Source organism: Phyllostomus hastatus, unplaced genomic scaffold (genome assembly GCF_019186645.2).
Source record: "Phyllostomus hastatus isolate PE091 unplaced genomic scaffold, TTU_PhHast_1.1 phas_scaffold_129, whole genome shotgun sequence".
In the NCBI taxonomy this organism is placed as follows: Eukaryota; Metazoa; Chordata; class Mammalia; order Chiroptera; family Phyllostomidae; genus Phyllostomus; species Phyllostomus hastatus.
This window is the reverse complement of record NW_025334009.1, coordinates 4,761,125-4,783,815: the sequence shown is the minus strand read 5'-3', so window position 1 is coordinate 4,783,815 and position 22,691 is coordinate 4,761,125. Positions and strand designations below refer to the sequence as shown.

At 42.8% G+C, this 22,691-nt stretch overlaps 1 protein-coding gene across 1 annotated transcript; it reads left to right on the top strand.

Moving 5' to 3' along the window:
• Positions 1-1,560: 1,560 nt before the first annotated feature.
• IHO1 (interactor of HORMAD1 1) lies at positions 1,561-20,726 on the top strand. The gene is made up of 8 exons (XM_045857429.1): positions 1,561-1,616; positions 3,612-3,786; positions 5,640-5,803; positions 14,418-14,466; positions 14,656-14,743; positions 19,129-19,232; positions 19,539-19,697; positions 19,764-20,726. The coding sequence occupies exons 1-8, from the start codon at positions 1,561-1,563 to the stop codon at positions 20,724-20,726; spliced, it is 1,758 nt and encodes a 585-aa protein (XP_045713385.1).
• Positions 20,727-22,691: the final 1,965 nt, after the last annotated feature.

Sequence of the window (22,691 nt, the reverse complement as noted above, 5' to 3'; positions counted from 1 at the left end):
GCCTGCGTGTGCTCGCTGAGACAGACAAAATGAGATAAATTAATTAAATATACAGTGTATTAGAATAATGACGTACTGTGCAGAAAATGCAAGGGAGAGAGAGAGTGATTGTTGAGGTAGGACGATTTTGAATCGATTGTTGAGAGAGCACCGGAAGGAGGGGGCGTGGCTTATTATGCTGACACAGTGTCGGGGAGGAGAAGGGTTGTCAGGTTTGCAAGTAAAAGTAGAGGACGCCCAGTTAAATTTAATTTCAGGTAAACATATTTTTGTACACGTGTATCCCATGAAATATGTGGGAAATTCAATTTCATTGGGCATCCTATATTTTATCTGGCAACCCTGCCGTGGAAGGAATGAGGAGTGGTCAGATCCTGGACGTGTTTTAAAGGAGTTACCATAGCATTTACTGGCAGATTGCATTTGAGAAAAGGAAGTCAAGGAGGACTCTTGGGTTTTGGCCTGAGCAACTGGAAAGATGGAGGTGCCATTAACTGTAGGTGGAGAGTATTTGGGGGGAAAGATGATGATCTTGGATTTGATCATGGTAAGTCTGAGGTGCGCGCTGGTCTTCCGAGCCGCAGCGTCAGGTCGGCAATAGAAGGTAGGAGCGTGGAGTTCAGGGGAGGGGTCTGGGCTGCAGGTGAGGACTTTGGGAGCTGTCAGATAGCGCAAGGTATTTCACTTACTAAATTTTTATTGTGGGGAATTTCAAACATGTAAAAGTAGAGATCGTGGGTAAATGAATTCCAATGTCCCTGTCACCTAGCCTCCACAATTACCCACCTAGGGCCACTCTGTACCCCTGCTCAGCTACCCCAGCTCATCCTGTGTTGTTTTAAAGCAAAGCACAGATTATTTTATCCACTTAAAACTTATGTATGTATAAAAGATAAGACTCTGTTTTATTATAACTACAATATCATTAACACACTTAGCATTTTTTAAAACTGCCATTATGTAGTGAGTCAATGTTTAAATTTCTCTGATTGTTTTCTTAAAATTCAGGATCCAAACACATTGCATTTGGTTGATGTGCCTCATAAATCTCTTTTTTTCCTATTTCTTTTAATTTATTGGGGTGACAAGGGTTAATAAAATTATCTAGGTTTCAGGGGTACAATTCTTTTTCATCATCATACCTCTTTTAGTCTATAGCCTCCCACCCCTCTTTTTTTCTTGCCTTTAAAGCTTTGAAAGAATAGGGTCATTGAAAAGTGGGGTTATTGGTCTTCTCCTAAAAGCAGATTATTGCTAGGGCGGCAAGAGAAAAGGATGGGAGAATAGAGGATGGGAGGCAGATTTACCATTTGTCGGGTGACTGGGCCCTCCTTGGTGGTATTAAGGAGGAGAGAAATTTTTAGGCAATTTAACAGCAGAAGATAGTTGTTGCTGGCACACAGGTAATGGGAATTTTCACTAATCGGATGAAAATGTAGCTACTAAAATGTCCTCATCTACATATAAAATAGTCACCAGTAAAGCGATCTTGAGGGGGAGAATTATATTAACCTTTAAAATTAATGTTCCTCTTTTTTTCAATAGAGATAATCATAAGAAATGAATTTTAATGTCTGGAATATCAAAGACATGCTCAGTATTCCCTCAGGCTCTGGGTAAGTTTTCTAGTTACATACTCTGATACTTAAGAAGATTTATTAGTTATATTGATTTCATAGAAAGAAGCTCCCCTTCCTATTGGTTTATAGTAATAGAGTTACCCCATGTGATTTCTTTCCCTAGCGTGTCACTGCTGCACCCTCCCATACTTGTCTTTTTCAAAAAATCAAAACAGTGTTCAGATATATGTTTACTTGTGTAGTATAATTTGTAGGTACTGTGGAGTTAAGAGCCCCTCTAGCTATTGAAAAGGCTCATTGAGATGTTGCCCCCTCTACGATTACTCCACTGAGGTACTTACATTGGTGTCCACCAGCCGTGCAATAGGCCTGCCATTGCTACTTGGTGGCTGTGTCCCGGAAGTAATTTATATTTGAGAGATTTGTAACTGCTTTTGGTATGCTTTTATCATACAATAGTTTATTTTCTTCCTTAATGCCTTCATAAATACAGTTAGTAATTCAGCAAAAATCTATAGCATTTTTTTATTTCTCAAAAAGAAAAAATGTGCTTAAAATTGACACAGACTATAAAAAATCTTTGTTTAATCCAGATCATGACTTTAAAATGTAAATCCTACATGATTTCTGTAGGCTCACAGAGCAGTGTTTTTAATGTAATGATTATGCAACCTATATTATATGTGTGCAGTTCATCACCTTAGTTGATCTTAGAGAATGGTCTGTAAGTCAAAATAATTACTCCTTGCTGTGGTGAACTGTTAGTGTTTCTTTCTTCCTTTAGCTTAGAATATATATTTATATGCTATTTAGTTACTTTAAATTTAACATTTGGAAAAGGAATGATTTGTGTTTTTGTGTTTTAACTAAAGCACGTTTTCTTGGGTTACACAACAGCATTAAGTAACACAAATTGAGGTGTCTTTCAAGTAAAAACTTGAAGACTGTTTTACTTGTCCTGCTTATACATGCTGTCTCTGCAGTAGGCTTAGTACAATGTGTTCAATATGGTTGTATTATTATCAGTATCACTGGCTCCTTTATATGTGAGGTTCAAAGACTGGCATAGATAACCATGAAAAGCAAATTGGAAGTCCACAGCTGCAAGTATTTAAAGCCAGCAAAGACAAGACACTAAAAGTGGGAAAGGGAGCAATGCCTTGCATCAAAAACAATTGTTAATGGATTCTCCTGTGCACAAATCTGAGTTGATCACATTCTTCAGTCTGGAGGAGGCCTACATTAGTTTGCTTGAGCTACCAAAACAAAGTACCATAACCTGGATGGCTTAAACAATAGAAATTTATTTTCTCACAGTTCTGGACATTGGAAGTCCTAGACCTTTATGCCAGCATGATTGGTTTCTGGGAGAGGTCCCTTCCTGGCTTGCAGACAACCACCTTCTTGCTGTGTCCTCACATGGTGGGCGGGCGGTGGGGGGTGAGCTCTCTGGTGTCTCTTCTTATGAGGACACTAATCCCATCATGAGGGCCCCACCCTCATGGTGTATATGATGTAGGTCTAAAAGTTTACATAAATGATATGCATTGATGTTCATTCAGTTCTTTTTTCTGCACTCAAAATTACATTTTTGAAACTTACTCATGTGGTTATATGTAAATCTAGCTTATTGCTTCTGACTACTGCATCAATTATGTGCATATACCTTATTTTATTTTTTATATTCCCTTAGTGATGAAAAGATTCAACTTTTTAAAATATTTTATGAACTTTGATCTCCAAAATGCTGTTATAGCCAACAGTGCTATTATACAAAGAATAATGGTATTATTGTTTGAATTCCCACCTGATTGTTCCCAGGTTGTTGTAATCAAAATGTCTGGCATTCAAAATTTTCTTGTTTCTTTATAGGTAGTACTGGCAGTGTTCAGGGGACTAGGAGGTCAGAACAAGCTAGCACACTGCCCAGAATATTCAGAAATGAATAGTTGTGAATTATGATTTTATTTGTTTAGGATATTTTCCATTTGCTATATATATATAATATATGTATTTTTTGCTTAATTTCAGTACCACTAAGTCATCAAACTGGACCAATAATCAGGCTGATTACTCCGGTCTCAGTGATTCTCAGTTCCTCTTTGGGTCCCAGTTCTGTCCAGAAAGTTCAGAGGCCCTGTCAGCACCGTTGGACTTTGGTGTCCATTTGAGAGATCCAAAACAGTTACAAAAGAATTCTCTGGACGTGAGTCTGATTGCCAGCATTTTTTCTGTACACATTTCACTGTTGTGGAGATAAGCTATAAAAAAGACATTCTGTTGAATTATATTTTTTAGAAGTGTACATTTCTAAGGATTACTCTTCTAAATGGATCTGTGCTTATTGGGGACTTGTTCAACTTGGTAATTCGAAATGGAGAAAACATTTATATTTACGGTTTCTTCTATATCACCAAAACAATGTAGGACAGTGCCAGTACCTCCGCCACTTCTAGGGAGATCCAAGTACTGCATGATATTTTCTAAGACTAGTCCTGCTGTTATTCATAAAAATTTCATAGGAAAAGAGAACTTTAGAAAAATTGGAATAAAGTAACAAATCTTATTTTAGATGGACAGTTTTTTTTTCCCAAGAAAGTTCAGGTGCTCTGTGGATTGTAGTCCACTCTGTGCTCCACTATCTCCTTGAAGAGGGAGATGAGGATTCTGAGGCCCAAGTTAATGAATAAGGGCCAGAGTGAGGAACCAAGTCCCCTGAGTCCTTAATTTTCTCTGAGACCAGCATGTCTTCTTCTGTAAGTCAGAAATGTTTTTATATAAATTTATTTATTTATTTATTTATTTTGGTGTAGAACTAAATTTGACTTTATATGCAGACTTAACTGCATCAGATAAAAACTTAACGAATAAGATTAGGTCAGTGCTTTAAGTTAGTAGGGTATGTTCTGAGATAAGTATTTCAGTACAAAAATTGGTACCCAGTGATATGAAGGAGTAAATGTACTCCTTGATTATTTCAGTGTAAATTTTGCTCATAGTTCTTCCAACCACCATCAGCTGCCCTGTCGTATATTCCTGAACTTCGGTGATGGTCTGAAATCTTTCCCTTTCAAAGGTGATTTTAGTTTTAGTAAAAGCCAAAAGTCGCAGGGCACCAAATCTGGGCTGTAGGGGGGCTGAGTAACCTGGGGGATTTGATGTTTCACCAAAAAAACTCTGCATAAGACATAGTGCATGAGTGGGTACATTTTTGTGATGAAGCTGCCAATCACCAGTTGCTCATAGCCACGACCTTCTGAATCATCCAGATAGTTTCTGCGGAGGAATGTTCAAGCTTAACGCAAAATTTGATGCAGATTTGTTGCTCTACTCAATCAATTATTTTGAATGTGATGGCCACACAGTACACACTGTTCACTCAACAGTGTCTACTGCCCCCACTGACTAGTACAGTAAAGTCGTCCTTGTTCATGGATGCACATTCCAGTTCACTATCCTTGGCTGCCAGGTTACATGGATGTCACGCTAACTGTTCTCGTTATATTAACTGTGGCTGGAATTTTTCCAGACAGACCTCATAAATAAAATAGTTGATGAAAATAAAATTGTCTCCTGTTGCCTTTAAATTTATGCAATTGATTTAAACCATTTTAGCTGACATTTTATATGTCTCTAGGCTGGTAAGGCAAAAATTATATTAATAAAAGCAGTTGCTTTATTTTAATATAATTTTTTTGCATATATGAAATAAAAAATACTACATGTTATGCTGTATTTAGTATTATGGTTTGCATTTAAATGTGACTCTGCATTGTATAGAAAATAGTGAATGTTATAGGCATTTTTATATGTAAAATGCTATAATGATTTCTCTTTTTTTTAGATTTATTTATTTATTTTTAGAGGGGAAGGGAAGGAGAGAGGGAGAGAAACATGAATGAGTGGTTGCCTCTCCCACTCCTCCTGCTGGGGACCCGGCCTGCAACCCAGGCATGTTCCCTAGACTGGGAATCAAACCGTGACCCTTTGGTTCACAGGCCCGCGCTCAATCCACTGAGCTACACCAGCCAGAGCTAATGATTTCTTTTAATTGAACAGAGTGAACCTAGTCTTTTCACAAAGTACCAAACAAAACCCCAGCTGTTTGGAGAAGATACAAAAGATGGAGGCTTATTTCCTCTTCCTTTGTCTGTTGGAAAATCAAAAGGCCTCTTGGAACAGTTTGAGGAGAAAAAGAAAAGAGCAAAAGACAAATGTGACAGGTATGCAAACGTTTCAAGTAGACAAGACAGCTTCTCTTTCATGAAGGAAACATAAAATGGAATGCCAATAGTGAAATAATTTGATTTCAGCATGATAGCAATCTTGCCTTTATAGCTCATCTAGTAATTAATCTTCGTTTGCTTTCTTGTCAATGTAGCTTGTGGCAGATTTGAATATGGCTGCCACAGTTTTGGTGCCTCTCAAAAGGGAGATAAAGGACTTCTTAGAGAAATGCAATATTCAAATAGTATTATGTTTATTCTACCCAAAATTTTGCCCTTTAATTTGTTTTCTTTTCAGATCATCGGAATTAGTATATTAGATAACATTATTTGTTTCAGGCTCAAGAACATAGAACATGAACTAAATCGGAGTCCAGGCTGATTTCTCACTTTGAAATGTTGCTATTTGTTTTTCTTCAGATATTCCTTAAATTTTATACCCATTTTAATTTGTTAGTGATATATTGATTTTTAAAACAAATATGTGAGATAAATTAGAGCTGCAATATTTTGTGACAGTGAGGATGTATTGCTTCGCATCACCACTAGTGCTTTAATGTTGAAAGAGCCCAGAATTCCTGGATTAGGTTTCTGCTGCTGTATGACTATTTTCCTTTAGTTAGAAAAGCAAAATGCTCTATTTAAAGAATTTGGTTCTGTTGATAAAAATGCATTTCCCATTCTTTGACAGACTTCTTTCCCCTGGGAATCCAGGCTCTTGCACTTTAGGGTTTCTCAGAGGCCCCTCAAGGCTATGGTAGGGTACTGCAGGTATAAGGCTGCCCTCACCCTTGCAGTGCTTCAGATAAATCAGTCTTAATTTTTTTGTTCTTTGGGCCTGTGGATTGTATTTTTTTTTAAAGATTTTATTTATTTATTTTCAGACAGAGGGGAAGGGTGGGAGAAAGAGGGAGAGAGACAACAATGTGTGGTTGCCTCTTGCACGCCCCACAATGGGGACCTGGCCCGCAACCCAGGCATGTGCCCCATACTGGGAATTGAACCAGCAACCCTTAGATTCATGGGCTGGCACTCAACCACTGAGCCACACCAGCCTGGGCAGGATTGTGTTTTGTTTGATCAATACTTCTCAACTGAAAAAAGTTTTCTTGAGAGCTTGTTTGGAGGTTCTAGCAGGGGAGCGCAGCTACTCGTATGCCCTTGACCGAAGACTGGTCCTCTCCTCTAGTTGGGAAGGTCGTCCTCTTCGACCGAGCACGCAGCTTCGGGAGGGACGCACGTGGATCGGTGAGGGAGGAAGGGGACACCCGCCTAGCCAGCCAGATCAGCCGAATCAACTCTGGCGATTAATGGGGTGACAGATGTCGCAGCCAGATCGCCCTCACATCCAAAAAGTTTTCTTAAAACATGAGTCCCACTTGACATTTCTTTCCCTCCTGCTTTCCCACCTGCCTTCCCTTTTCTTCCTTCCTTTCTTTTTCATTCTCTTTTTGGTAGTAAAATGAATTTCTGTTAACAATTACTTTAAAAATGGCAAAAAATATATGTATTTATATAGAGAGAACAAATGATGAGAACTCTGAAGAATTTCTGTCCTTTAAAAAGAATTCAAGACAGAGCCCTCAGAAGTCCCCCGGATCTGCCTCTTGCTTCAACAGTGTTTGCATGGAACAGACCCAGGGACGCCCCTTCTTGCAGTCTCCGACCACCCTCCAACCTCTTTTCCAGCCACCACCTTTGGAACCACCTCAGCCATCCTCAGCCTCCAAGATCAGCCAGCACTGTTTTTTGACCGTAACTCCTTATTCCTGAAAAACCATGATCTCCCAAATTCATCAGAATTATTACACCAAGGTGGAGGATGCCATCAGCTACCTGGTCAACATGCATCTGATGGCCTCCTACACCTACCTCTCTCTGGGCTTCTATTTCCCCTGCAACGATGTGGCTCTGGAGGGCATGGGCCAGTTCCCCGAGTGGGCCGAGGAGAAGTGCGAGGGAACTCAGCGTCTCTTGAAGATGCAAAACCAGTGCAGGAGCTGTCCCACGATGAGTGGGGTACAACTCAGGATGCCATGGAAGCTGCTACGGTCATGGAAAACCTGAACCAGGCCTTTTTGGATCTGCATATCCTGGGTTCTGCCCACACAAACCCTCAGCTCTGTGACTTCCTGGAGAATCACTTCCTGGATGGGGAGGTGAAACTCATCAAGAAGATGAGCAAACCATCTGACTAACCTCAGCAGGCTGCCTGGGCCCAGGCTGGGCTGGGCGAGTAGCTCTTGAAAGGCTCACCCTCAAACACAACTAGGAACTTTGGAGCCCAGAGACCTCTGAGGGGCCCCTCTGCATTTCCCTGCTTTTTTATTTTTGCCTGAAACCACTGGGCTCCTGTTAAACCCTGGAGACCTCTCCCATACATTGAACCAAATGGAAACAATAAAGCTTTTTGCAGGAAGAAAAATAAAAGAATTCAAGCTTGAGATATTGATTTATATGATAGGCAGAAAATTATAATTTTAATAAATTTTGGCAAAAATAAAACCCAGGATGTTAGCTTCCTTGCTTTCTGTCAATAAATGCTTTGTCAGAAATGTGCTGGGATCATCTACAGCCATACCACCCTGAACATGACCGATCTCGTCTGATCTTGGAAGCTCAGCAGGGCCGGGCCTGGTTAGTACTTAGAAGGGACAAATGTGCTGAGGAGGAGTGAGGAATTTTAAAATAAGAGAGAGAAAGCATACCATTGTAAATTTGAAATCGGGAAAGTGATGAACCATGGTACGAGTTCAAACATGAGATGCTACAAACCAATAAGCAATGGATTCACATACTGTGTTTTGAGATCACATGTTACAGAAGGAGGTGAAGACATCTCAAAAGAAGCCTTAATCATTCAGGTTGCATTTGTTTCACTCTTTTGGTAGCAAATAGAAACCCACCTCAAACTAGCTTCGACAAAAAGGGGGATGTACTCTCTCTCTTAACTAGTCTGGGAAAGACAGAGAATGAAATGGCATCAGAATCCATCTCTTTTCTGTGCTTCTCTCTCCATATGTACCCTACTCTCCTACTAGAGATGACCTTCCTCCTAACACAGAGGAAGAGAGTTTCTTCTTTTAGTTCCAATTTGAAAAATCCCAGTGAAGGCTTCTGATTGGCTTGCTGAGGTTATGGGGTGAGCAAAGGAGCATGACTGGGAGTCCTCACCAGAACCACTTTTTGGATGCAGAAAGAAGCAGTTTCCCACTGGAGCAGTATGCTGGGCACATCAGACAATGGACGGCCGTTACCCAGATTATTGTTTTTTATCTATAGTATTTGAGAAAATGGATTAGTCTCATAACTAATAAATAAGCTAAGGACCACAAATAGATTAGAAAAATCACGATGTTCTTTCAATGATTGTTGGTCACCATAATGAAGTTTGGTCATTCATTCACTTTATAAGCACTGTGCTAGGCCCAGTACTACAGACTGGGGATCCCAAGGAAAAGAATAATGGTGACAGCTCTGAAGTTCTCTGTCTGGTTAGGGGAACACACATGTGATAGATAAATTAGACAACTGTGCCAGAGTTATTGTTTGTATGCAATAGAAGTAAGTTCATTTAAGTGGAAAAATAATTTTTTTAAATGGTATTGAAAAGTATTCTGGTTTGGGGTAAGATGGAGTAAGTATGCTCTCTGTTTCTCCCACTGTAACAAAACGCCTTGAACAGAGAGCATGGTGGTAGCAGGTGGATTGGGGAAACAAAAATAAATCCAAAGTATGAAAGTTCTAACTTTGAGTTTAATGGGATTTTTGTTTATTTAAAAATTTTTTTAAAATATTTGCTCTGACAGACATTGAGAATGAAAAGATAAGCTACAGACTGGGAAAAAATTCTTGTAAACGACATTGTCAAGAAAGGGCTTGTATATAAAATATATAAAGAACTCTTAAAACTCAACAATAAGAAACAAGCAACTCAATTAAAAAGTGAGAAAGGATTTGAACAGATACCTTTATTAAAGAAAGCATATGGATTGCAAGTAAGTATATGAAAAGTTGCTCAACATAATTAGCCATTTGGAACTACAAATTAAAATCACATTGAGATGTTACTGTACATCTATTAGAATGGCTAAAATTAAACAAAACAAACAAAAACTCATCTGAGTAAGGATACAGAGCGACTAGAACTCTTGCTGATGGAAATACAAAATGATACAGCGACTCTGGAAAAATTTGACAGTTTCTTATAAAATTAAACACAGTTTACTATATGTCTGTGCAGTTCTACTCCTAGGCATTTACCTTAGGTAAATAAAAATGTGTATTAGTCAAAGGGTACAAGCTTTCAGTTTCTACAAGATGAATAAGTTCTAAAGATCTACGGTACAGGGTAGTGCGAGTGGGAGGGAACACGTGGAGGTGATGGAGATACTTATGGCACAGATTGTGGTGATGGTTTCATGGATGTATACTTATCTCCAAACTTGTATATATTAAATATGCACAGCTTTTCATGTGTCAATCATACCTCAATAAAGTGATGGTTTTTAAAAAACATACAGCTTGAGTACTGATCACTCAGACAGAACAGAAGCTGACTACCAGCAATTGGCAGAGCTGCGTCCATGTGCAGTGTTGCTGTCAGCTCTGCATGCACTGTAATTTACACAAACACGTTATTATTGGGCATGTCAATAAGCAGGAGATCAGATTCAACAAGCTTTGATTTTGATACAATTTTTAAATAAAGAGAATCATGCCCTGGCTGGCGTAGCTCAGTGGATTGAGCACGGGCTGCGAACCAAAGTGTCACAGGTTCGATTCCCAGCCAGGGTACATGCCTGGGTTGCAGGCCATAACCCCCAGCAACCACATATTGATGTCTCTCTCTTTCTCTCTCTATCTCCCTCCCTTCCCTCTAAAAATAAAAATAAATTAAATCTTTAAAAAAAAGAATAAATGTGAAATATTTAAAAGACTCTTTTTAAAAAAAATAAATAAAAATAAAGAGGATCATTTAATTTGAGTAGATTTTGAAACAGCATTCAAAAATACCAACAAGAATATACTCATAAGCTCCCTGGGGGTAAGAACTTGAATTTTTTCCCCTCCATATCACCAAAGGTATTCATTCCTAAGGACTTGTCACGAAAGAGCTCAATAAAATGTTGAATAAGTGAATGGATTTTTGAAGTAAAATAAACAGCACAGGGTGGTACAGAATTTTCTTCTATTCTGAAAAGTAGTGTTTGTGTTTTTCTTTTATTACCAATGAACAGAATTTCCTAGCTGACTTTTTCTAGAGCAGAGATTAGGTCATAGTTAACTTTCTATGATCCTGCACATAATATCTGGGTGGATGAGAAATCTCTAGTTTTTAAGCATCTTATTTTTTTTAAAAGATTTTATTTATTTTTTTTCAGAGTGGGAAGGGAGGGAGATAGAGAGAGAGAAACATCAATGTGCAGTTGCTGGGGGTTATAGCTTGCAACCCAGGCGTGTACCCTGGCTGGGAATCGAACCTGCGACACTTTGGTTCGCAGCCTGCGCTCAGTCCACTGAGCTATACCAGCCAGGGCTTAAGCATCTTATTTTGATAAAGAGTAATAAAGATGACTTCCAAATTAATGGTAGCTTTTTATGAAATGTTTATTTATCAAGCTTTTAATGTTTTTACTTTGTCTCTTAAGCATCTTTTAAGGGTTTGGGGTAAATCGGAATTTGACATTTCAATTCAGACAAGATGAAACTGAGTAATAAACAGTTAAAAGGGGAGCTATCAGTTATATGTAAAACATTTTAATATAAAATAGTATGCTTAAGGTATTTATTTTGTATAATACAGTTTAAGTTGGGAATATTATTACTAAATATACTAATAAGGGAGAGTGTTTATGAGAATAAAGAATCACTCCTAACTGGTGATGTGATATAGTAGAGGCTTTCCCGAGCAGTAATATGTAGCGTTGTTAGACTTGCCTGTAACCCAGGCATGTGCCCTGACTGGGAATCGAATGGGGAACCTTTTGGTTTGGGGGGCAACACCCCAATCCACTGAGCCACACTAGTCAGGGCTGTTAGATTTACTTTAAGATGAACTTTTTTAGTCTTATGTATTTTTTAATCAAGTTATCACATGTACATAATATTTAGAAAATACATTAGGATTATAGTGCATAATAGGATGTCTGTCCTTTCTCACTTCTGATTCTTTTTCTTTTTGCAACCAACTTGCAACCCTTTTAGCTATGCTAGGACTTACTTCCATGTATCTCATGGCATGTTAGATGGCTTATATTGTCATTTCTTGATTGTTTTTTCAGCTTAAAAGAATGACTTTTACCCTAGAATAAGAATTATTTTTTGCCTCCTCCCTATCCCAAACACCATAAACTCTCATCATCCATCATTCCAATATAGTTATATGAACATTTTTAGTTAAATCAGTTTTCAATCTTTATATCCTTATCACTGTGTAACCACTATAGATATCCCAGAAAAATTGTATATACTGTGATTACATTTTCCTAATGTTTAAAATTGCTTTGTTTTCTATTTTGCTTAGTTTCTATGTAGGAATTGTAAGTCTATTCCCGAATTCTGCAGCCAAACTGGAAAAGCTTCTTGTTATCTATTTAAGCACATCAGAAATTCTTTCAGTGTCATTCTTTTCTTCTCGGAAGCACCCTTCCGAGTTCCAGTCCGAGTTCGGACTCTCTTAGTTCGTGGTGCAGCTGTCCCCTGAGCTGGATTCTCTGTTTCTTGGATATTAAGTCCCCTTCTTTCTTGGTTTACTGCTTGGATTTGGTGAAGCATATATTCCAGAAACTTCCTGACAACAGGTACATGGCACCTAAACAATTTTTTGAGAACTTGTGTATCTGAAATTCCTTATTCTTCTCTCACACTTGATGGCAAACTACACAGGATATAGAAATCTAGGTTATAAATCATTTTCCCTCAACATTTCTAAAGCATCATTCCATTGCCTTACTGCTTTATATGTTGCTTTTAAAAAGTCTGATGCCACCCTGACTGGTGTGGCTCAGTGGGTTGGGCAGCATCCCCCGGACCAAAGAGTTGCTGGTTTGATTCCCTGTCAGTGCACAGGCCTGGGTTGTGGACTAGGCCCCTGGTAGAGGCAACCAACCACTGTTTCTCTCACACATAGATGTTTCTCTCCCTCCCTTCCCCTCTCTTTAAAAACAAATAAATTGAAATTAAACAAAAAAAGTCTGATGCCTTTCTAATCCTTGATTCTTCTCGTTATCCACGGAGTTTTGAAATTTGATAGGACTGTGCTTTGATGTGCTATGTTGTCATTGGGGAGTTCCTTTTACCTATAAACTTCTCGGTTCTGGGAATTTTTATTATACCACTGAAAACCTCCTCTCTATTTTTACTCTTTTTCTTTCTGTATCTTCAGTTTTGTGTGTGTGTGTGTGATGTATCTCCTGCATTGATCTTCTAATTTTTAGAAACTATTTTCCATCTCTTTGTCTTTTGTCCTATTTTCTATGATATTTCCTTAGCGATTTCTACCATATTTCTATCCCTAGTTGTATTTCTATCACATTTCTAACTATTCTACATGTTTAATTTCTGCTACTTTAGATTTCTAGATACCCTTATTCTCTGCTTTTCTACTTTAATACCATTCTGTTCTTAACATCCTTAATTAGTTAACTTTTTAAATTTTGAATATTTTTATTGTTTTCAGGTGATGTCCCAATCTCTTTCATTTAAAAACCATATAGTTTGTCAATTTCCAAATGGTTCTATTTAATTCTCCTTTCAAAGTCGGTCGGGTGGAGCACGCAGAAGATTTCTTGTGAAGAATTGTCCTGTTGGGGTCTGAAAATTGATATTTGCATTTGTATTACGTAAAGAAACAAAATCTGTAAAATGTTTAAATGATAATCCATATCTGAATCTTTTCAAAAGTGGGATATTTATTTGAGGGATAATTGTGATAGTTCCTTTCATTAGAAATTAATATTCTTCCCAGAATTGTCTCTCTACTACCTCATTCTTACAGTCAAAATAATAGCCAATTAGATTAATACATGTCCCGGAGTTAGGAGTCACTAGGTGATAGGAATTGTTCAGCGCCATCAGAATCTTATGGGGCTGAAGTTGTATATGTTGTCCATCATTGATTAAAATGCAGTTATGTGGCACATAACTGTAAAAGTCTGTCTGTTCTACTGTAGTAACCACTTACACTGCTAAAAATTTTACCTCATTTAAGACATATATACAGTGGATCTTTTAAAAGATGTTATTTATTTATCTTTAGAGAGAGGGGAAAGGAGGGAGAAAGGAAAGGAGAGAAACGTCAATGTGTGATGCGGGGCGGGGGGACCTGGCCAGCAACCCAGGCATGTGCCCTGACTGGGAATTGAACCAGCAACCCTTTGGTTCACAGGCCAGCGCTCAGTCCACTGAGCCACACCAGCCAGGGCCATATATAGTGAATTTAAAGAAGAAGTGGTTTGCCTTGGAAATGGTCGTGAAAAGTCTGCATTTTCCTTTTTCCAGCTGCTTTGATGCTATAGTAAGTGGATGCCTGCCATGTGCATGGAATCAATTCTGTTACATATTGTTTCAATATTCCACAAGGATTTATTTTTTTTCTCTCCTACTTTAGTGAGAATCTCTACAACTTCATTTCCCATGTGCGAGAAAGCATTCACAAGGTAAGTATAGTTGCATTTCAAAGACTTAGAACAATTTGCATTTTAAGAAGTTTAATAATTATATTGACTTTAGTTCATGTAGAATAGCAATATATTAACAACTTTTAAAAAATCATTAAATGGCAATGCTCCAAGTTAGTAAAATAAGGCAACAGTCTGTGAATTTTTTCTTAATTTTGGGTTTCTCAGTTGCAGACCTCTGTGGAAAAGTCTGAGGAACATCTCAGTTCAAGAAGCCAGTCTATTTTGGATTCTTTGGAGACTGTGGCCAGGACACGTGAGTGTCTCCATCTGAGGTTATCAGCAGAGGGCATTGGCGAGCAGTAGATGTGAACCTTCTAACTCCAGCCGGGTCTCTGCCAGGAGAGAGGTTCCATAGTGCATTTCCCACGAGAGGCTGGGCCCGAAGGTTGGTGCTGAAGAGATGTGACGCGCACTAAACTGGATAGTGAGGCCCACTCTGCGTGGCAGCGCTCTGTCCCTAGATGCCTTTCTCGAAGCGCCCACTAACCCTTCACCCGGGGGCGCCATGGCAGCTCTGCCGGGTTCCTCCTCTCCGCGCCTGCAGTAAATCAGCATCCTTGCGTTCCCAGTGAATTGCTGGCTGTGCTCTCTGTAGAAGCATTGCTCCCTTAGGACTTAGCAATAAAGAAACTGCTCCCTTAGGAGTTAGAAATACTCCAGTCACCTACTGTTCTACTCGCTGCTTTGGTTCCAATGAGGGCTTTTTATAGTGAGTCACAGCATCTTTCTCAGCTTCAGTTAGTCTGTGGCTTGTACAGTCCTCTGCTCTGCCAACTAGTGATCTACGTTTAGCTGAAGCTATGGTCCTGGCCCTTAACAAATACAAGAGGGCTGTTACACAGCTCCCCTTAGGCAGACACCTCCCTGGAACCAACAGCTAAACAGCAAGATGGTGGCTGCAGCTGTACTTGTTTGCATTTGTCTGCGTGTTTATCTTCTATTTTAGACAAATCGAAGCCAACTTATTCAAATGCCATGGGATGGATTGCTCATGATTTACAAAAATTAATGCCTTTGCGTGGCTTAGAAATTAATTCCCATATGTCTGCAAAGAAGCACTGTACTGTCTGCTGGCTTCCAACCTGGGCATCCCACACACAGGGCAACTGTGCTTTTGTTTGAAAAGCGGTTCTGGAAACCTAGAATTGTTATCCTCACAAGAAGAAGTGATACAGGGAGCAGAAGCAAATCAGGAAGGCTTCCTTTATATAACATGATAGGAAAACTCATTTCTAAATGGCCAAGGACAGCACTCCTTTTGCTTTCTACATTTAAAGTGTGTGGAGTGCAAGAACGAGGAGTGCAGCAAAGCTGCGATATTTAAGGTCCAGAAGAGCAAATGGGAGTGCGCAAGGCCCCAACGCCAGATCAAGGCAGAGAGAGGACTGGGGCTGAGTCTGGCTTGTAGTAGGAATCGGGGCCTGCTCCTTCACCCCAATGGCTCCTTAGTTGTCGGAGGGTAGGGTTCAGGAGAGGGAGCCACATGTTGGGACAGGCAGTAACAAACACGGTGGCATCACACTAATTAGAAAGCCAGGTCATTCTTGAAAATAGGCACAAGTGGCCTGTCCTCAGTCATTCCCTTTCTTGGTGTAGGTCAAGTGACCTGGAGCAGGAAGTCAGTCACTGAGAGGGACAAATCCTGTCATACAGCCGGGCCCAGTCCAGCTGGCCTAGGGCTCGGAACTTCCCAGGCGGTGCATTCCGCAGGCTTTCAGGATGCACTCGCTGTGCTCGCAGGGAGAGGGGCGCGTACTGTGTGAAAATGCCGTCTCTGTTGTTATGGGATCGGTGCCGTCGCAGCATGAGGTCGTGAGAGCTCTGCCCAGTCACCATCTGCCTGTTCAGCCAGAAGGATGGCTCACAGCCAGTCAGTCTAACTCCTCCTGTTCTTTCGCTGAGGGCACCAAGGACCAGAGTAATGAAATGAATTCCCAAGGCCATCAACAGCCTACTTTGTCTTGGGTTTTGGTGAGACAATTAGTCGGGAGCAGGACTTTCTCCTAGTAGGTATCAGTTCTATTGAAAAATATGATTAGGAAATTGAAAAGGAGGGGCACTATCAAAAATTACAAAACATCTCTTTTGGAAAATAGATAACTATTACATCAAGACTAATTCCATGTGAATTGATAAATTAATATAATCATAAAAAGAACTATAAGAAAACATAGGCAACAGTTTTATAATTTTAGAATGAGAAAGGCTGTTCTAAGCAAGGCACATATAATTCTTAAGAAGCTTGAGGCCCATCTATATAAACCAGGTTGGAGTGGAAATATCCATTCATTGCTAAATGAAAACAGCTCACGTGCACATGGTTTGCTCCAGGACACATCCTGAGGAGGAAGGTGACTAGTCAGTGAAAATTGGGAAGGGTATCCCGAGAAAAAGAGGGGACTGAGGAACATCCTCTTGTCCACGGGGCCCGCAGGCCTTTGCTCAGGCCCTCAGCGCGGCAGGGAGACGAAGCCACACAGTCGGAGGAAAGGCCCTGGCTGTCCGTGGAAAATCATCAGGGCCGAGCTCCTCTCAGTGGAGCCTTTATCAGCTCACTACGACAGAGACAAATCTTTACAAATCATCTTCATAAGGAGGCAGAGACGTTGTCCAGAATATGGAAATGGATTTAAAATGACATTTTTACAAAAGAAAAAAGCTAAAAATATCTGATGTTTATAGCTAAAGCAGAAGTGAAATGAGTCCCCTCCTAGAGGACACACACACACACACACACACACACTAGCTGTATGTGTGGGTATGCACATGTATTAATGCAGAATTCTAGAAACTATTCATAATGTTCAATCCAGGAAGTAGAACCATGGTCTGTATGGGAGAGAATTGATCATTCTTCATTGTATTATTCTGTTAGGGTTTTGAGTTATTTTCAGAAATAAACTTTTTAAAAGAAATAAAAAAGGATAGATGCTGGAAGTAATGAGCTTAATACAAAGGCTCCTGTAAAGAAAGCGTGTCTCCTGGGGGAAGGAAAGACTATGTGGGGCCACAGACTGATGTCTTCTGGCGCTGGGTCTGGGATTGAACGCTTTGCTTGCCTTCCTCGTTCTCTGCTTTTGTGGTTAGTAATGCTCCCTGTTGCTAAGAAACACAGCTATTTAGGAACTCGTCTAGGATAGGATAATTATGTTTGCTTTTTACTACAAATACCTACACAGATGTCTGGAAAAATATTGGATTAATTGAGTTTAGGGACAGGGATCCAGTACTTGAGATAAAAGCAAACATCCTTCTTCTAACTGCCTGACCCATGGAATTTAACTTGTGTTAAACAACAGGAGGAAATTTGCTCTAAAAATGTCTTGTTTTTATTGTGGTAAAGTACACAAAACGTGACTTTGTGCAAGACCACACTGGCGTGTCTGTTCCCCGTCACAACAGGCCCTTCCTTCTGCCTCGGAGCTTGGGTGCTTGCTGTCTCCTCTGCTTGCATAGCCTTCCCCGGTCTTTGAGGGGCCGGCTCCCTTTTCACCCCTCTGGTTTCATCCTAAATGTCTTCATCTCTGACAACCTTGTTTATCCAAACCAGGTGCCCCGTCTTACTGTTACTGTAATCCCTGTCGAAGCTTTCATTACAATGTTCATTTGTTAAGTGCATGCTGTTTACTGTTCATTGTCGTCTGGAGCTCAGTCTGGTGGCTCCGGATCGGGTTGGTCATTCTTTAGATTCTAGTATTAGGGCTTCTTTCCATCATCATTCTGAGAATCCATTTTAAATTTTTTTCTGAATAAATGTAAGGGCATCTTCACATGACTAGCAGTTTATCAAGAGAATGGCAATAAGTAATTGCAACAATGTGATATTAAATAAATGTGTTTGTAAAGTTTCCATATGCAAAACAGGGGGTCCAATATCAGTCCTGAGTGGCAAGCACTCAGTTCCCCCAGCTATTAGAGCCCACGCGCAAGTGGGGGTGCGTAAGCGCAGGGGGGAGGTGGTGGGGAGCGCACACACACGGCGCCCCCAGCAGAGAGAAGGAGCCCCGAACCAGACAGGAAACAGTGTTTTCCAAGCAGGTGAGAGCAGAAGGAAGCACAAGGACTGGGAGGCGGCAGAACAGCTGACCTGGGGCGGCGGTTGAAGGGAGGGGAGAGCGGGCACGAGGCCAGTGGGGGGAGAGATTGCTTAGGAAGCACAGGTCGGAGATGCGGGGAGGCTGGGGGCAGGGTTGGCGGGGCTGCGGGGAGAAAAGAGCCAATTTAAAGATTGGGACTTCGTCCCACGGCCAGTGGGGTGCCACTGAAAGTGTCAGTGAAGATTTCAGGGGGACATGATCACATACCTGCTTTCTAAGAAGATCACTCTGATGACAGGGCCGAGAAGGTAGGCCAAGAAGGAGGCGGGTGCTGTCATCGGGGCGCAGGTTTCAGGGTCCCCAGCAGGTTCTGAGACTGAGTTTGCCCTGGCTAGGATGTCCTCAGGGACGGAGGGAGGGGGACAGTGCAGGAAGCCTCCTGCTGTGGCTTCCTCTCCTCACCAGGGCCCATCTGGGTGGATAGAGTCCTGGGTGCTGGCTGGGCAGGCTTCGGTGGCCACGCCAGGTTCGCTGCTCCCTCTCTGCCACTGTGGCCCAGACATAGTCTTCAAGAAGTGAATTGTCATCATTCTGTACTTAGTGCAAGAGACTGCGCGGGCCCAGAGTGACCTGGTGTTGGAAACAGCGCAGGACAAGGGCAGCATGGAGCAGGCTGTCCTTGAGATGCAGAGGAGATTTGACACTGTAAGTACAGGCCCCAGCCCCTTTCCTCAAGTGCATTTTTGGCTTTGTCACTAAGGCCCAGAAAGACACCTTTGATGTTGCAAATTTTCAACCAAGAACAGAGGCCAATGCAACACAGGCCCCTTGGTAATGGGCCAGGGTAGAGTCCAGCTTCAGCCAAGGTTCTCCAGCACCACACGGGCCCTCAGGGCTGTGCGCCAGAGGCGGCCATGCTTGTCCCACATCCTTTGGTTTGTTTGCACATTTTACTGTGCATTCTGCATTGACCTGTTTGTAACTCTCTCCTTTCTCACTGCCTTTCCCTAGAGACAAGCAGAGTTTATAGAAATGAAGTCCAACCTGAAGCACCTTGAAGTTGTAGTTGCCCAGCAGAGTAAGGACTTCCAGCAGCTCTGTGAGCAGCTCGGCCAGCTCAATGTGCCCGGTGTCCTAGCGGAGCTGAAGAGTTTGATCTCGGTGCCTCGGGCACCCGCACGTGTGACGGACAGCACTTCCCAGACCTCACCACCGCTGGCCCAGAGCCTCGCGCAGGTGACAGACAGCACTTCCCAGACCTCACCGCTGCTGGCCCAGAGCCTCGATTTCACCAGGCAGGACGAACCTGCCTGTGAGGAACCAGCCGCGGGGCAAGCCCAGGCACTCCCTGCTGCGAGGAGTCTTAGGCCGCGCTCCCTGCGGCCGCGAGGGGAGTTTGGTGTCTGGAGCCAAGGGGCAAAGAGGGCTGCTCTCCGAGAAGAAGCTGTGCTGCTGGCTGTCGGGGGCAGCAAGAGAAACAGGCGAGTCAGGGACAAGGCTGTGCAGACTGACTGCAAGAATCAGCTTATTACTAAGAGAAGCTTGGAGAACCGAGATCCTGGTGTCAGGAACCTGGTTTCCCTAGGAGCCTCGCAGCTGATCTCCCTGGACTTAAACAACTTTGTAACCAGCATTGAGAACGCCCGCCCAAAACGTCAGACCAAAGACATGGTTTCACATGACCCCTGTGAGCAGAGGCTGGTGACAGAACAGAAAGTCAGAACGGTGCAAGTCGGGAGGCAAGGCCAGCAGGAGCAGCCGCAGCCCAGGAAAGCCCGCAGAGGCAGGCCCCTGGCCAGGAAGCAAGAGCGTACCCGAGGCAAAACCTGTGCTTTCAATCCCGCAGGTCCCCAGTCTCCAGTTTCTGGCTCACGAAGTTCCGCCCCAGAGCAGCAGGCGCCCGTTGCTCAGCCCCTGCATCCGTGTGGCCCCAGGAGCCCCACAAAGCCAGTCTGCCCTGTTCTGGAAGGAGCACTCACCCCCAGAAGGACAGCGGGGCCGGCCCGAGGGGCACCCCTGCAGCTCAGTGGGCACTCTTCCCGAGACAACAGCCAGCTTTCTGACAGCTCCAAGGGGGACCACCAGATAAGCTGGTTCAGTGACCTCAACCTCGAAAGTTCCACGACCCCTCCGTGCAAGGAGCCAGGGAAGAGTGTGCTCTATGACCTGGGTTTTGACAGCAGTGATGATGGCTTCTGACCAGCTCACAGTGACTTCAGCCGGTTTGTTGTTCTCAGCTGGAGACAAGTCACAGCACACGGAGGCTGCTGACGGCAGAACCCCTCCAAGCCTGCATGGGACCCTCGGGGTGGGAAGCCCTGCTAGGGAGGGGCCAGTCCGGCATTCTGAGTACCAGTCAGGTGCTGCCCACGACAGGGCACAAGGGACAAGTGCATCCTTCCTTCCTGAAATGAGGGCGGTGGTGGTGAGAGCCGGGCGGCGGCCTGGGCCTGGGCGTTGCGCTGGTGGAGGGCCGGCGGGCCTCCGCAGGGAGCACTTCCCGGTTCCCGAGAACTGGCGCCGCAGGAGCTGGGCGCTGGAACACGACGCTTTTTGTCTTTGAAATATTCCCTCCACGTGACCGATACCCTTCCAGGCCTCAGGACTTGTTTTCGTATTTTCGTCTAGTTTTGCTGCCAGAGCATATGCAGTTTTGGTCCGTGGACATGCTAAGCCAGTCTTCTTGTGAACAGACAGAGTGTTGAAGCTGCCAGCTGCAGGGAGGTAGCAGGCACCAAACAAATGCCCAGAGCATCGCCGTTCACAAGCCACAGGGTTCCATTTCCCTTCCTCGCCGTTCCCAGCCCTCCTCCCATTGTCCCCGCCGGTTCACGTTCATGAGGAGGGCAGCTGCGCCCGGCCCGGCCCGGCGTGGTTCGGGAGAGCAGTGGGCTTGGATGAGACTCGGCGTTCCCTTAATATCCTGCTGAAGTTTTTTATTTCTTTTTTTATTTTGCAATACATATGTATTTCTTTTGCAGTAAAAAAATTAAAAATAAAAATAAAACTTTTAAAAGCATACGTCTTTCTTTCATTAAGTTATTGAACTGATCTCCCATCAGTAAATCAAGCAAGTAGTAGGATGCGTTCCAGCTTTTTATTCCCCACGCTTCTCTCAAGATGATTTTGAGTAAACATCCTTTTCAAGCTGGTTTTTCTTTTTCTTTTCCTTTATTGTATGAAAGTAAAAATTCTCACGGATGGATGGCTTTCAGAAATTGCCCATTTTGAAGCCAACACAGTAAGTGACATTGGAACCTCTGAGTGGACCGTTATATATTCTTTATTTTCAGGGGTGTGTATCCCACAAAGGCCAGAGAGTTCGGTTTGTCTGCCTCACCTCTGGAAGGGGCACGAGGCGCCAGCCTAAGCCGCTCCCGCTCTCATTTCCAGTCCGAGGGCCCCCGGGGCCTGGAGCTAGGAGCCCGGCAACGGCAACAGCCGTCTCCGAGGCCACAGAGTGCCACCGTGCGCTCTGCCCAGGGTGCCCGGCCTCTTCTCTCCCTCTGGGCCTCACTGGGTGTCTGTCCGCCCGGCCCGCTGCCGGCCGCCTCTGCTTGTCTACGGAGGCCTGGGAGGAAGGGGCCCGGCCACACGGTCTGTCCCATCTCTTCCCTGACTGGCCCAGGTGGCTGTGAAGTGGTTAGCATGAGGCCTGCAGACCAGGGGGTCTGTATCTGGAAATCTTTTATTATTCTCGTTGAAAATGTAATTATTTTAATTCAAAGTCAAGGCGCTGTTGAGAGAACTCGGACAGTATTTATGGCTGCGGCCTTCTCATTGAAGGGTCTGTCCAACTTGTAATGCCGAGGCAGGACCTTCTGTCCTTCGAGTCTGCAGCGAGTTATGAAACCCTGTATTCCCCCAGACGTGCTTCCCTTCGTGTCATGTAACCAAAGATCGGAGTGACTCTGTGTTCCACGAGCTGGGTCTTTGTAGACTGAGCAGTAAATTATTGTTTAACAAGTTTGGGTTAATTAGAATTATCCTGCCTGGCAATCATCAGGAAAGAATAATCTGTTTCTTATTTTATTCCTAAGGCCCTTTTTCTTCTTCTTTTTTTTCCCCACTGCTGTGCTCCAGCCAGATCCAGTGAACCTGACACAGCCCAGACATGTCCCTGGAGCATTCAATGTTTTTGGCTCTTTGGACGCTGATATAGAG